The 13743-nt window shown below is 45.1% G+C and overlaps 1 protein-coding gene across 16 annotated transcripts in view; it reads left to right on the top strand.

Annotated features, from left to right (window-relative positions):
• Positions 1-13743, top strand: part of CIT (citron rho-interacting serine/threonine kinase) — a 162206-nt gene that overhangs the window by 99035 nt on the left and 49428 nt on the right. For all 16 annotated transcript variants that reach the window (XM_081790717.1, XM_078435727.2, XM_078435726.2 and 13 more), the window contains 3 exons: positions 549-658; positions 1666-1840; positions 5755-5952. In XM_081790717.1, coding sequence (XP_081646843.1) covers positions 549-658; positions 1666-1840; positions 5755-5952 — 483 coding nt within the window. The remainder of the gene's footprint in view (positions 1-548; positions 659-1665; positions 1841-5754; positions 5953-13743) is intronic.

The following is a 13743-nucleotide window of genomic DNA, read 5'->3' as shown; positions in this document are numbered from 1 at the left end:
GTCACATCAGAGTCTCTAAGGGAGGGTCCTGGGAAGTTGTATTTTTAACCAGCACCTTCCCCTCCTCCTCCCTGATTCTTATGATTTATTAAGTTGGCAAAACTTTGATGTAGAGTATCTAGGCAACGGTGGCCGGGTATGGAGGGATCGCTTAGAAAACGACAGCCCCATGGGCGATGAGAAACATGAGTTTGCAGGTTCAAGTTAGAGGCTCTGGCAGGCCCAGGGCCCATGCAGATGACACAGGGTTTAATGAGGCCTGCTTCTTCACAGAATGACGGGTTCCTAAGTTGGTCCTTCTATGTGGTTTTAATGCAGGCGGCTTGGGTAGTGTGGGGATGTGTCATCTCTGTTGGAGAAAACTGAGTGCCATTGTCTGGGCAGTAAGACCTGTGACCCTCAGGGTACAGTCCAGTCACCTCCCTTGTTACCTCTGGTCAGATCACCTACATTTCAAGGAGCCTTTTACCCGGCCCCACGGCCTGAGTTAATCTCATTCTGGTAGAACTGTCTGTGTGTGAGGTTTCAAAGGCCGCCCTGTGTTTCAGATGATCAATGCTATGGATTCCAAGATCAGATCCCTGGAACAGAGGATTGTGGAACTCTCAGAAGCCAATAAACTTGCAGCAAACAGCAGTCTTTTTACCCAGAGGAACATGTAAGTATTCACATTCTACCTGCGTGCATGATGACACATTGGTCTTCTCTCCTGGGGCATAAACTTCATTCTTCTGTCTGATGAAGCCAGAGCAGATTTAATTACTTCTGTAGTTTGTCCCAGACCTGGTTATACTTGTGTAGCTTTGCCTTCTTTTACATGTCATTCTGCCATGCCCTTTCTTTGGAGCTGGGTTTTCTTAAATACTTCAAATTGCCAACAGATTTCAGAGTGCTTTGCTCTCTCTAATGAGGGCTATTAATAGGTGGCTTTTGGAAAGCTGTGGTCCTTGTTCCCCAGACTTGCCTCCCATGATTAGCCTGGTTGGGCCATCCGTCCCGCTGGTAAGTCAGGCCCGGGGGCATGAGGTTTGTAAGGATTCCCCGTGTTCTAGGAGAACTTTGATTTTAATCTTCTCCCCCAAAGAATTAGCATCTCCGGGACTTTGTTCCCCCCTTAGATACGTCTCTTGAGAGATCTAAAACATTCCCATTTTCACCTAAACCGGCTTAGTAGGCCGCTTTTGGGTCTTTAAGTCATTCTAGGTTCTGATACTTGTGAACAGTCTGGTGGGGAGGTGAGCAAGGCCTGTGGACAAGCGGAAGGAGTACCTTCCTTCTCCTCATCGCTCTTTCTTCCCCAGGGCCTGCCTTCATGAGTTTTGGGGCAGTCTTGTACTCTAAAGTGGCCCCTTTCTGCTCCTAGACAGACTCAAAAAAAAAAAGTCTACCATAGGAGGGAAATGTTAGTGTCCCTTGCATCCCCTGGGACCTTCCTGTAGCCAATAGATGAGGGCCTCTGAACAGTGAGGACCGAATGGGCCCCAGCCCCCCAAACTGGGATCATGCACACGAGGCTGAGTCCAGACCAAGCTAACCTGGCAATGACCATCCATGCCCACTTACAGAGACGTGCTGCTCTCTGTTTCTGTGTGCCCCTTCTGAGCGAACGTGCTCACCTCTAACAAGACTGTGATTTTGCTTGGCTCCTCCCACCACCCCCACCAGGAAGGCCCAGGAAGAGATGATTTCAGAACTCAGGCAGCAGAAGTTCTACCTGGAGACACAGGCAGGGAAACTGGAGGCCCAGAACCGAAAGCTGGAGGAGCAGCTGGAGAAAATCAGCCACCAAGACCACAGCGACAAGAACCGGCTGCTGGAGCTGGAGACGAGGCTGAGGGAGGTGAGAGCGAGGGGCCCTCCCCCAGGAGGATTCGCTGGGGGGTGGGGCTCCAAACCCAGCCAGGTGTCAAGCGTCCGTCAGTCAGTATACACACGAGAGGTGTCATGCGTCCCCGATCTGGGTTAGAGTCCCACTTGCACTTGTGAGTTTTGTAACCTTGGGTAGCCTGGTTCTCTCTGCGCTTCAGGTCTCTCATCTGTCAGATGGCCATGATAATGGATCTTCCCGCTAGGGTCACATGAGGATGATGTAAACGGATGTGTTTTTCAAACTGGAGCCGGGAGGGCAGAGTGATTCCTCCCTTATCCTGATTTAGCAAGGGTCACGAGGGTCATGTATTTGACTGAGTCCATGCTTGGGAGTTTAGCACTCGGGTACGTAGGGTGGCTTCATGACAGTGGAGCGGTCTCCTAGTGACAGCGGAAGATGAAAAGACAAATCTAAATCTTAGGTTTGATGGAAGGTGGTTCACTTCAGAGATATAAGGAAGCTGGGAAACATAGCCAAGTTTTGGGGAGGAAAATACAACACATTTGGTTGTAGACACATTGAGGGTGATTGAGGCTGTGAAGTTACATGTGGAACAGTACTCACTGTATTTGTTAAATGCCTTGCTATGTGCCAGCAGTGGTGATAAGACAGACCCCATCTCTGGTCTTGGGGGCTGTCGGCTCGCAGGCAGGGTTGGCTGGTTGGACAGAGGAGTGCAGGAGAGGGGTCGTCGGGAGTAGGACATCCCAGCTGGGAGAGGAGACACAGTTCCCGGAGCCTCGTAGGTCTTGGGTAGTTGTGATGGAATTCTTCAAGGAGCAGATGGTCTCTCTCAAGGAAAAGGCTGTTAAGCAGACAGAGGTCTGAGGACTAACCTTGGGGAATACTCATGGGTTTTTTTTGTACTGCAGCGTGAAAATGAGGCCAGTCCCCCAAAGGACAGGAAAAAAAAATGCATTGTCTCGTGTTTTTCAAGGGTGGTCCAGGTGTACATGGGTCCTTTAGGATCATCTGGTGTGTCTTTTGAAATGCAGATTCCTGGGTCTCTTAGCTTTTTTTGAATGAAATAGGATGTTGGGGGACAGGGGGAGCTGGGATTTGCATTTTTAGCAGTCTCCAGGTGATTCTGACACTTCCAGAATGGTGGTTCTGGGTTGTCCGGAAGCCTTGGATGGTGGTTTAAGTTTTATTATCCAGGCTATATTTTTACTGTTCAGTAAGTTTAACAACATTTCCCTGTGGTGTCAGCCTTAAGAGTGTGAGTGTAAATAACTCTGATTTCTTTGAGCGTGGGAACACTGGCTGTCTTGCCTTCCCTTTCCACAAATGTCTCTCTTACTGCGGCACCTGTCCTGCCTCTGTCGCTCATCTGGACAATTAAAATGCCCCAGGAAAAACGAGTTGCTTTTTTCTTTTCCCTTGAATCTGTTTTTTTTTTTTTTCCTTTTGAATCGATCCAGCTAGCTCCCCCAAGGAAGGTGGGGCAACCTAGAACGTTTATAGGAGGCTCAGTGCTGTCACACCCCCTGGGAGTTCTGGAGCTTAGCTTTAAACATAACAAGGCTGGTCCACCTTCTCTGCTGCCTGCTGCTGCTGAGTTTGGGGGCAGAGGCCTCTCCACCTTAGAGGGCCCTGGGCCTCCCCGACCCTGTGTGTGCAGTGTGAGGTCTTCCCTAGCGAAGTGTGTGGAGTGGCAAAGGTGCAGGGCCCGGGCTGGGGGGGGGACTCCTCCTGTCTTTGCATGGCGTCCTGCTCACCCACCTCCACATGACTCGCTGTCACCTGCCTCCCTTGGTTCTGCCAAGTGGTCTCGGGGGAATGTTTCAGCCCGCCGGTGGAGTCACTGCCTGCTCTGACTGCTGGCATATTAATAAGACAAACAGCAAGTAGCAGACTCTTGAGGCAGACTTCTGGGTTCGAAGCCAGCCCCGCCATTGCTGAGCTATGTGACATTTGCTCAGCCACTTAGTGTGTCAGCGCCACAGCGTGCTCGTGTGTCAAATGGAGGTGATAGTAAGCAGTGCCTCCCTCTCTGGGTTGTCACGGGATGAGATGAGCTAAAGGAGTGCCTGGCACCTTGCGGGTGAGCCCCGAGTTCACTGCCATCAGGTCGCCACCATCTTCACAAGCGGGAGAGCGCAGCCTTGGCTTCAGCTGCCACTGACTGACTGGCTAAGGGCTCCCAGATCTAGATCGCCAGCCCACACCTTTCTCGTGAGTCTCTGACCCACTGTCCCAGTAGAGGTTAGTTAGACACCTCCACCTGGATGTCTCCCTCGCTGCCCAAGTTCATCACATCAACACCGAATTTCTTACCTTTCTCCTCAGACCGGCTCTTCTCATGTTCCCTGGTGTTCTCTGGCGTAACAGTGGTCTCACTGCGCAGAGCACCTGCCCAGAAGCTCAGGTGTCACTGTCAACTCCCCTCTGTCCTGTGTCTCTTGCCCCACCTCAAATGCACCACAAAATCTTGTTGGCTCTGTAGGCTTAATCTTTTATAAGCCTTCTCTTCATCCTTAAGGGACTTGGGTGTCACCTTTTCCAGGGACCCTTCTCTGGATAGAACATCTCCTTTGCGTCCCCCTGGCCTTCTTTGTCTAGATCGTCACGTTGTGTACCTCTTGGAAGAACCAGTTAGACAGTGAACTTTCTGAGGGCAGCAGACACCTCTTATTTGCTTGACGTCCCCAAAGTCTGACACAGGGTCTGGTCCCTAGGACAACCTTGTCAGTGTTTGTTAGGTCAGTAGATTAGGCCATGGTCTCCCACATCTTTATGCCTTTGGATGTCTTGGTTCCTCTGCTTGGAATTTTCTTTCCTGTTTGCTCATTTGGCTCCTGTAAATTCTTCAATAAGTACACTGAGAGTTACCTTCTTTATTCTCCACTGTGTGCCCACGACGTCCCTACATATTCTGACCGTTACACTTGACCACATATATGGTAATGGTTGGTTTTCATTTCTCCTCCAACTCAGAGGCAGAAACTGTCTTTCCTCTTCATATTCCTTTTTATGTGGAAGTTGCTGAGTAAACTCTTCTTGAATGAATGAAACATTGAGTAGATAGAAGGATAGATGGGCAGATGGAGGAAAGAATGATTAGCTCACAATGTGACCTAATGTGGGTTACCTAATGCGAACAAATCAGAGCAGGAATTCATTGAACTGAACAGAATCAATTCAATTGAGTTGAATAGAATTCAATTCTGGTTGTTTCATTTTTATCCCAATTGTAAAGGTGTCCTTGTTACCAATATGGTGTTATTTATAGCCATTTACTTTTAAATGCTTTTTTTGTATTATTTTTTTTAAATTTTGGAGCATGAGTGGGGAAGAGGGGCGGGGGGGGGGCAGGGAGAGAGAGAATGAGAGAGAGAGAGAGAGAGAGAGAGAGAGAGAGATTGGAAGGGAGGGAGAATCTCAAGCAGGCTCCATGCTCAGCGTGGAGCCTGACGCAGGGCTCGATCCCACAACCCTGGGATCATGACCTGAGTCAAAATTAGAAGTTGGGCGCTCAACTGACTGAGCCACCCAAGCACCCCTTAAATGCTTTTCTAATTAGAGTATTTGTCATACTTTTCATTTGAGACTCTTGCCGTGTGCTTTTTCTTCTGAAGCCTCCCCAAGCCTTTGAATATTTGGAAGTAAGGGATGCTTCGTATAGACATTCTCTTACACGTTCTTACTTCTGGTCATTTTTGAGACTCCTGAAGTCAGGTCCATCTTACGGCATTTCCTCCCTCTCAGTTGAGTGCTGAGAATTTGAATCCATGACCACATCAGTCAACCAAGATGTAGGCTGAACGGCCAGTTGCGTCTCAGCTAGTTAGGGTCAGTCAGTTAGCTTGACTAGTCGGTTGCGTTCTCTGTAGTTAGGGTCAACTGACCGTGAGCGTGTGCGTCTCTCTCTCCGCCCCTCTCAGGTCAGTCTAGAGCACGAGGAGCAGAAACTGGAGCTGAAGCGTCAGCTCACAGAGCTGCAACTCTCCCTGCAAGAGCGCGAGTCCCAGCTGACGGCCCTGCAGGCGGCCCGGGCGGCCCTGGAGAGCCAGCTTCGCCAGGCCAAGACCGAGCTGGAGGAGACGACGGCGGAGGCGGAAGAAGAGATCCAGGCGCTCACGGTAGGCCTGGGGACGGGCACCTTCAGGCTCCTCCAGGCCTCAGCCGGCACGAGCATGGCGCTGAGGAGACCTGCTCCCTCATAGAAATCCCAAGAGAGAAAAAGCAATCCCTTAGAGATATGTAATGAGCAGAAAGCGGGCTTACATAAGCTCCTCCCTCATGAGAATTGGTATACTGCATCACTTGGTTAACATCTGACCTTTTCTTAGTATCTTGAGAAGTTCCTCTTCTATTTATACGTCTTCCCTCTTTTTAAAATAATCATCATTGTATTTAAAATTTTAGTTTGAGCCGAAGTCCATTTTCCTGGATCTTCTACTTAGGTTTCAATAATCGTTAAAAAAAAAAAAAAAAAAAAAAAAAAATCTTCTACCTTATCGTAGTCTTTCTACCACATTTCTATTTTTGTATTGGTTAGCCTCATTTGTGTTACTTTTTTTTTTTTTTTAAAGCTGTACATTCTGCTTCAAGTCTTATGTACGCATCTCGTATGTTCTGGATGGAAAAGATTCTTCTGAATGAGAGTCTTTCTCTAAGAGGGACCTGGCCTCTCTGCTCATTGTGAGACACTAGTTTATTCAACTGAAGAGTGTGCTTAGGAAGTAGAACTTGAGGAGAAGGGAGGGTGACACTGGATTTAGACCTTAGTTCTTTCTGGAAGTCTAAAAATAGGACGTTTTGGGTCAATTTCCCACAGTTGATCCTTCTCATGGGGGCTGACCCAGGCTGGTAAAACTGACAAGAATCTTACATATAAAAGGCCAGCGTATCAACTTCCAGTGGAAAAAAGAACCACCGAGCTGCCTGGGATACTCCGGGTGGCTAATCTTCACATTTTTTCCCCCTTTCAGAGAAGTCTTCTCAAAAACCTCATTTCTCCTGGAAGGGCCGCTTGGTGGACCTGGACTCGGCACAGAAAGCCGAAGGCGTTTAATGGCTAGTATCAGCCAAGCAAGTACATCGGTGGTAGTAACATAGTGTACTTGCCAAGTGCACAGACACAGTCATGCCTGCTGGTCAGGGTACCCTCTTCCGTGGGCAGGGCACAATGCAGCTGATTGGGTTTTAGTGTTTTCTAAAATAAGGTAGCTCGGTGGGTACCTTATTCACTCTGATTCATCTTGGATGCCGTCCCCATTTCCATCAGCGAACATCTCAGCATCTCTTAGAGTGGGGTTACTTCTACAGATGGCCATGCACATTTGTTGCTTATGATTTACCCTGTTTGAAAGTAATGTGTGTACTTCTTTTTCTTTTTAAAAACCGATCTCATCCTTAGAAGTTACCTTCTGTTGTTGGCTTTGGGGACCCCGTTATCTGAACCAAATTGGGAGCGTGATCTGACAGTGCCAGGGCAACCCGTCTAGGGCACGGGGGTTTCCGGGATCCTGGGGATACGGATTAACTCCTGCATAGGAAGTACGTGTGCGTCCCAGATTTTCCAGGACTTTCACCAAGTTCAGATATTGATTGCAACCTTAATTTCTATTGTCCCCGTGAGAACACTCATTATGTGATATGCCATGTGTCCTCAGTACTTGGTTTGGCGAACAAAACAGTCACGATATCTTTTTATTTATACTCTGCCTTGTTTCAAAATGGATTCAGAGCAGTTTGGGAAGATATAAAACAGTATAACAAGATAAAATAAGAAAGAAAAGGCATAGAGAAAATAAGTCTATATAAGAAAAATATGGAGGTAGGAATGAAATGAATATAAAAGACTGTGTGCCAAGAAGACTTATGTGCTTTCTGGAACTGGGTAGATGAGGAGGGAGACAGCCAGATAGCATTTCTTAGCTGCTAAAGGAGGCACCTAAAATCTTACCACGGTTATATTGAATGCATTGTATATTAATACTGTCCCCCCTGTATGAACCACCCACGCTCTGAAAGATAGAGGAGACACCAGTAATCTAATCCATACTTAATGAATCCTCACCATGTGCCTAGTGCTGTGTCTTTAGCCTTTTCTCCCCAGGGGATTGGCCTGTAATTCCTCAAATCCTTTTACTTTGGAGCGGAGGAGAAGGACACATTTATCTCACTGCTCTGTTGGGATTGGGAGGGAGGGTGGTGGCATCTTATCCTGCCCATTCAGAAGGAGGAGGGTATAAAATAGAGCATGTGTCACTGCTGTTTATCTGTGGGGAAATTAGTCTTTAAATCCTGCCTTGCTGCTGGTTGGAATGTGCTGTGTCTAATGGCTGCTGGAAGCCTTCACAGCAGCAAGTCACGACTTAATTTAGTCAGATGAGATCACTGCCTCCGAGCATCTTATGAAAAAAATAAAGAAACAAACCTCCCTAAGTCTAGAAACTAGGGCTCTACCACCCTTGCAGATGAAGATGCCTTGGAAAACAGGGCTTTTTTTCAAAGTGATGGCAGGGAAAAATACCTTACAGCTGTTTGTAGCCTATTGTGCAGGAATCCAAACCCCATATCAACTTGCCTCAGTCCAGTTTTGAGGCCATGGGTCTTCCCCCTGCCCCTCTCTTCGATTATGTCCCATGGACGTGGTGATGGACCCCATGCAGCTGTTGCCTGAATGGCTTTGTTGAATTTGTTCTGAAGAATGTATTTTCCGAAAGAAAGAGAAAATGGCCATAGATGCAGTACCCTGACTCGGTCTCATTGTTCAGGCCCAAGTTCGGGCCCCCCACATAAGCATCAGTCAAATTAAATCAGCTGGACCTAAAATGGTCTAGGAGATTTGCGAACTTCATAGCAGGCTGTTTTACCAATAAAAGAGAATAGTCAAATGGGCTATTGTTGCTTAATTTTAAGAGGCAGCCATCTCCTGGCCAGGGTAGGGAGCAGTTACTCTGGCTTCTGCCCCTGGAGCAGATTAGATGCAACCCAGTACCGTTGACTCCCTCCACTGCAGAAGTGCTTTGGGGCCCACTGGGAAGCGACTGTCGGTCTCCTTCGTGTTTTCTTGCTACCCACTCCAACTTTAGCCATCCTGTCAATTGAGTTTGCTTGGAGATTCACTGGCCATCAAAAGTGGAGAATGAATCAAGGTGGAGGCCAACAGGAGAGTCATATTTAAACAAAAAAAGCCATGCTTTTAAGGTGCTTCAATGCTTCTTGGTGGAAGAGAGAATTTTCCACCTCGACTTGATATTTAAGACCCCATCCCTTCATCTGAGGAAGAGAATTTGATGTTCCTTGACATGTTTCTTGCACACTTTAGAGCAGACAGATGTGTGATGTGATGTGCCATTCCGAATGTGGATGCAGGGAAAGGCGTGGTGTAGGCCCCGTGTACATCAGCATTGACTCCACGACGCACGCCTCGTGTCCCTGTCCTCACGTTCTTTTACTGATTTGGTTAAATGACTAATGCTGCATAACCAAGAGTCCAAAGCTAGAGGCACTAATGAAAGGAGTGATCCAGCATAGCGTGATCATGGGATCCCAATGTCATCCTCTTTGGTTTGTTAAAATCATGAGTCTGCATACTCTCATTTGTTTTACATAAATATCAATCCTTGTATTTAATTAAGCAAGCCACTGGCATGATAAGCAAGATACAGAATTGGGGGCATGTGTGGAAGCCTGAGTGTTCTAGAATCCTGACCATGGGCCCCAAAAGATGGTCAGACATCTAAACACTAGTTTCCTTTCTCCAGTTCTGCATGGAATTTTTCTCTCATCAAGACTGCATTAAATTCTCTTTTTTTCTTCCTCTTGTAACTTTCTTTAAATCAGTGAAGACCTAAGTACTCCTAAAAAAGAGTGCCTCTCTAGTCTTTAGGCTGTAGCCTGTGCATTCTTCCTAATTGCCCCCCAACCCTTAGGTCAGCAGTTCTCAAAGTGGGGTCAGAGGATCCCTTGGGGTTCCCCAAGTTCATATTATTTTCTTTTTTTTTTTTTTAATTTTTTTTTTTAACGTTTATTTATTTTTGAGACAGAGAGAGACAGAGCATGAACAGGGAAGGAGCAGAGAGAGAGGGAGACACAGAATCTGAAACAGGCTCCAGGCTCTGAGCTGTCAGCACAGAGCCCGACAGGGGGCTCGAACTCACGGACCGTGAGATCATGACCTAAGCCGAAGTCGGACGCTTAACTGACCGAGCCACCCAGGCGCCCCTATTTTCATAATAATACTAAGATGTCATTTGGCATTTTTCAGTGTGTTAACATTTGCATTGGTGGTGCAAAAGCAATGCTATTTTAAAAGAAAGAATAAATGTTTGAAAAAAAATCTCCATTTTAATTTCTTAAGTGATAAATATAGATAAATATAACCCACATAAACAAAAGCTCTTCAGGGTCCTTTGAAGAGTGTAAATATTTATTCCCCGTAGCACCTGATATCCAATTAACACTCAAATATTTCATTAAGAGAATCTAAAGACTGTCTTACATATTTTCTTATCTTTATATACAGTATTGTGTGAACTTTTGTTGTGTGCTTGCTTTACAACTTATTTCAAAGAAACATAAAACATGTTTCTTGACATTTTCTTGCTCAGATCAGTTCAATAATTGTTAAATGCTTATAGAACCTCCAGCAGTCATAATAGGATCAGTTCTACATTTTGTGTTTATATTTCACAGTCAATGATAAATCAAGTCATAATGATCCTCAAAGAGGACTGCCATTTGATATGTCAGAATGATCCAGAGGCCTCATAATGGTAGATTTTAATGGAAATGAAACAGTATTAGTGATTGAAATATCAGACTACATTGGGGGAAGTTAAACACGTTTTTAAAGGAGTAGTGTTATTTGGAAAATCTATTAATAAAAAAGTTGAATAGGGCCTCTCTTCCTAAGTCAAGGCCAGTGAGTTTTTTCATGGTCACTGCTTAGGCTTTGAAGAAGTTCATTTTGAAGGGGTTCACTCTACTGTCAGCTTCCCGTTTCTGTCTTTGAGAGATTTCACACCAAATAGTCATTTAAATCAGGGGTTGGCAGGCAACAGCCAATGGGCCAAATTCAGTATGCTCCCTCTTTTATGTAAATAAAGTTTTATTGGAATACCCACTTGTTTTCACATTGTGTATGGCTGTTTTTCTGCTATGAGATCAGAGTAGCAGAGTAGTTGTGAGAGAGACCGAATGGCTCTCAAAGCCAAAAATATTTACTGCCTGGTCCTTTAAAGAAAAAAATTTGCTCATTCATGCTCTTAGGTTTGTTAACGTAGGGCCTTATTCTTCCTTGGGAGAATGCGTGCCTTTTGTCCTTGATGATTAGGAAGTATACTCGAGGGAGTTGGATGGTCTTTGGGGGCCAGGCTGCTGCTTACAGCAGATGAGATTTCAGTGGTAGAACCATGTTCCCATTTTGGATAAATGGTATTCATGCCCCATTAAGTCAGTAAATCTCTTGTATGATTGTTGGGCCTGAAGCAGATTGATTTTTGGGAAAAAAGATAGTCTGATAAGTTTTCCATAAAAACGTGGGCTAATTATGTGGAGAGTCGATTCTTTTTTTTTTTTTTTTTTAACATTCATTTTTGAGAGACACAGAGCGTGAGTGGAGGAGGGGCAGAGAGAGAGGGAGACACAGAATCCGAAGCAGGCTCCAGGCTCTGAGCTGTCAGCACAGAGCCCAATGTGGGGCTTGAGCCCATGAACCATGAGATCATGACCTGAGCTCAAGTCTGATGCTTAACCAACTGAGCCACCCAGGCACCCCTGGAGAGTTGATTCCAAATGATAACTTTTTATTTATGAATCTGTGAGTCTGTACAGCCTAAAAACAAAACATTTTCCAAGTGCTCTTTAATCTTTTGTGTAGATTTATATTTCTGGTTTTCATTTTCCTTTTGCCTGAAGGACTTTCTTTACCATTTCTTACAGTGAAGGTGGCAAATTCCTTCAGCTTTTCTATATCTGAAGAAGTCTTTAATTTCACCTTCATTTTTGAAGGGTATTTTTGCTGGGTATATAATTTAGATTGACAAATTTTAAGAGTTTTTTTGTTTGTTTGTTTTTCCTTTCAGTGCTTTAAAGATGTTCTACTGACTTCTAACTTGCTTTAGCCCCCTTTCCCTCCCCATTTTTTAACCCACTTTTTGGTGAGAAATCTGACTTCCATTTCTCTGTATGTAACTTGTGTTTTTCTCTGACTGGCTTTAAGCTTTTTCTCTTTATTACTAATTTTACTCAGTTTGATAGTGAGGTGATGTAGCTTAATTTTCTTCATGTTTCTTGTGCTTGGGGTTCTTTGAACTTTTTGCATCTGTGGGTTTATGGTTTATCTGCTGTTATAAATTTATAATATTAATTTATGGCAAGTAGACATACTAGAGAATACATCAAAGCTCTAAAAGAGAGAGAGAGAGAGAGTGCAAGCTGGGGAGGGGCAGAGAGAGAGGGAGACACAGAATCCGAAGCAGGCTCCAAGCTCTGAGCTGTCAGCACAGAGCCTGACGAGGCAAACCCATGAACACGAGATCATGACCTGAGCCAAAGTCCGACGCTTAACTGACTGAGCCACTCAGGTGCCCCACACCTCTAAAATTTTTGACTTAGTTCTTTTATAGACCTTCTGGTGGAGACTAATTTTTTTTAAGAGAAAGGCCACTTTTGCCTTTGTCCCAAATTAGATTCTTCTTTGAGGTTTCATAGCTAAGCAAATGATACCCTGTCTCTCAAGTCAAAGATCTCTCAGGGCATCTTTGACCCTTCCTTTTCCAATGTCTGCAGCAAGTCTTATTTCCTATGCTTCCAAAAGAGAACTCACTTCCATCCACTTCTCTGTGCCTTGGCCGCCATCCTACTCCAGACCACCATCATCTCCTTCTTGAATGACAGCAACAGCCTCCTCTGGTTTCCGTGCTGCTTTCTATTTCTATTTCCGTGCTGTTTCCTATTTCTATCTGTTCTTCCTACAGCATCCACAAAGTGACAAGCAGATCATTTCCCTCTACTTTTTAAAATCTCCATTGGCTTCTGATTAATGGTATTTTGAATGAAACCCAGACTCCTTTCTGGGCCTTCAAGTGACTTGGTCCCTGCCTGCCTCTCTACCATAATCTTGGGCCACATTTTCCTTCTCTTGCTGTGCTTTAGCCAAAAATTGTTTGACCACTACCCACCGAGAATACATTTACCCTACAGTCTAATACAAGGGAGCATATATATATTCTTTCATTGATTCCAAAGTATGTAAAATCAGGATCCATCTTAGTCATAGCTGATATATGACTCTCTAGTCACATGGACATAAACATGTCATAGCTTATTCAACAACACCTTTTTTTTTTTCTTAATGGTACATAAAATTGCCATGTCTTACAGTTGATAGCATCTTAAATGTAATGAATTATGGTATTGGAAACAGAAGTTTTCTGTGACAGTGCTTCACTATCCAAGGGCACATCCCAGTGTTGTCTATTCTTTTTTATTCCATTTCATTGGATAAACCAAAACAGAAAAGCAACACACTTGTCATACTCGCTATTGGGTCGCAGCTTGAAGTTTGAAAAAGCCATTCAGGCCTTTTTTTGTTCATCGAATGTCCCAAACATTTTCTCACTTCAAGATTTGTGCCCTCTTCCTTTTCCTGTCCTTTGCCTGGCTGGCTCCCCATTGTCCTACAGGTGTCAGTTTAAGTGGCACCTCTTCAGAGAAGCCCTCCTTGACTACCCCACCTAAGTAAGTTCCTTTCTATCCCCCTTATTCTTTTTTCCTGCACCCTGTTTCTTTCAGAGCCTTTGTCACTGTTTGTAATCATGCACTCGTTAACTTTCCATCCTCCCCCACTGAAGGAAGGTAACTCCACATATACTGTGTCGTGCCACAGTGGATGGAATAGCATGTATGCTCACCAA

Source organism: Panthera onca, chromosome D3, assembly GCF_046562875.1.
Source record: "Panthera onca isolate mPanOnc1 chromosome D3, mPanOnc1 haplotype 2, whole genome shotgun sequence".
NCBI lineage: Eukaryota > Metazoa > Chordata > Mammalia > Carnivora > Felidae > Panthera > Panthera onca.
Note: the sequence above shows the minus strand (reverse complement) of the source record. Positions and strands in the feature narration are given on the sequence as shown.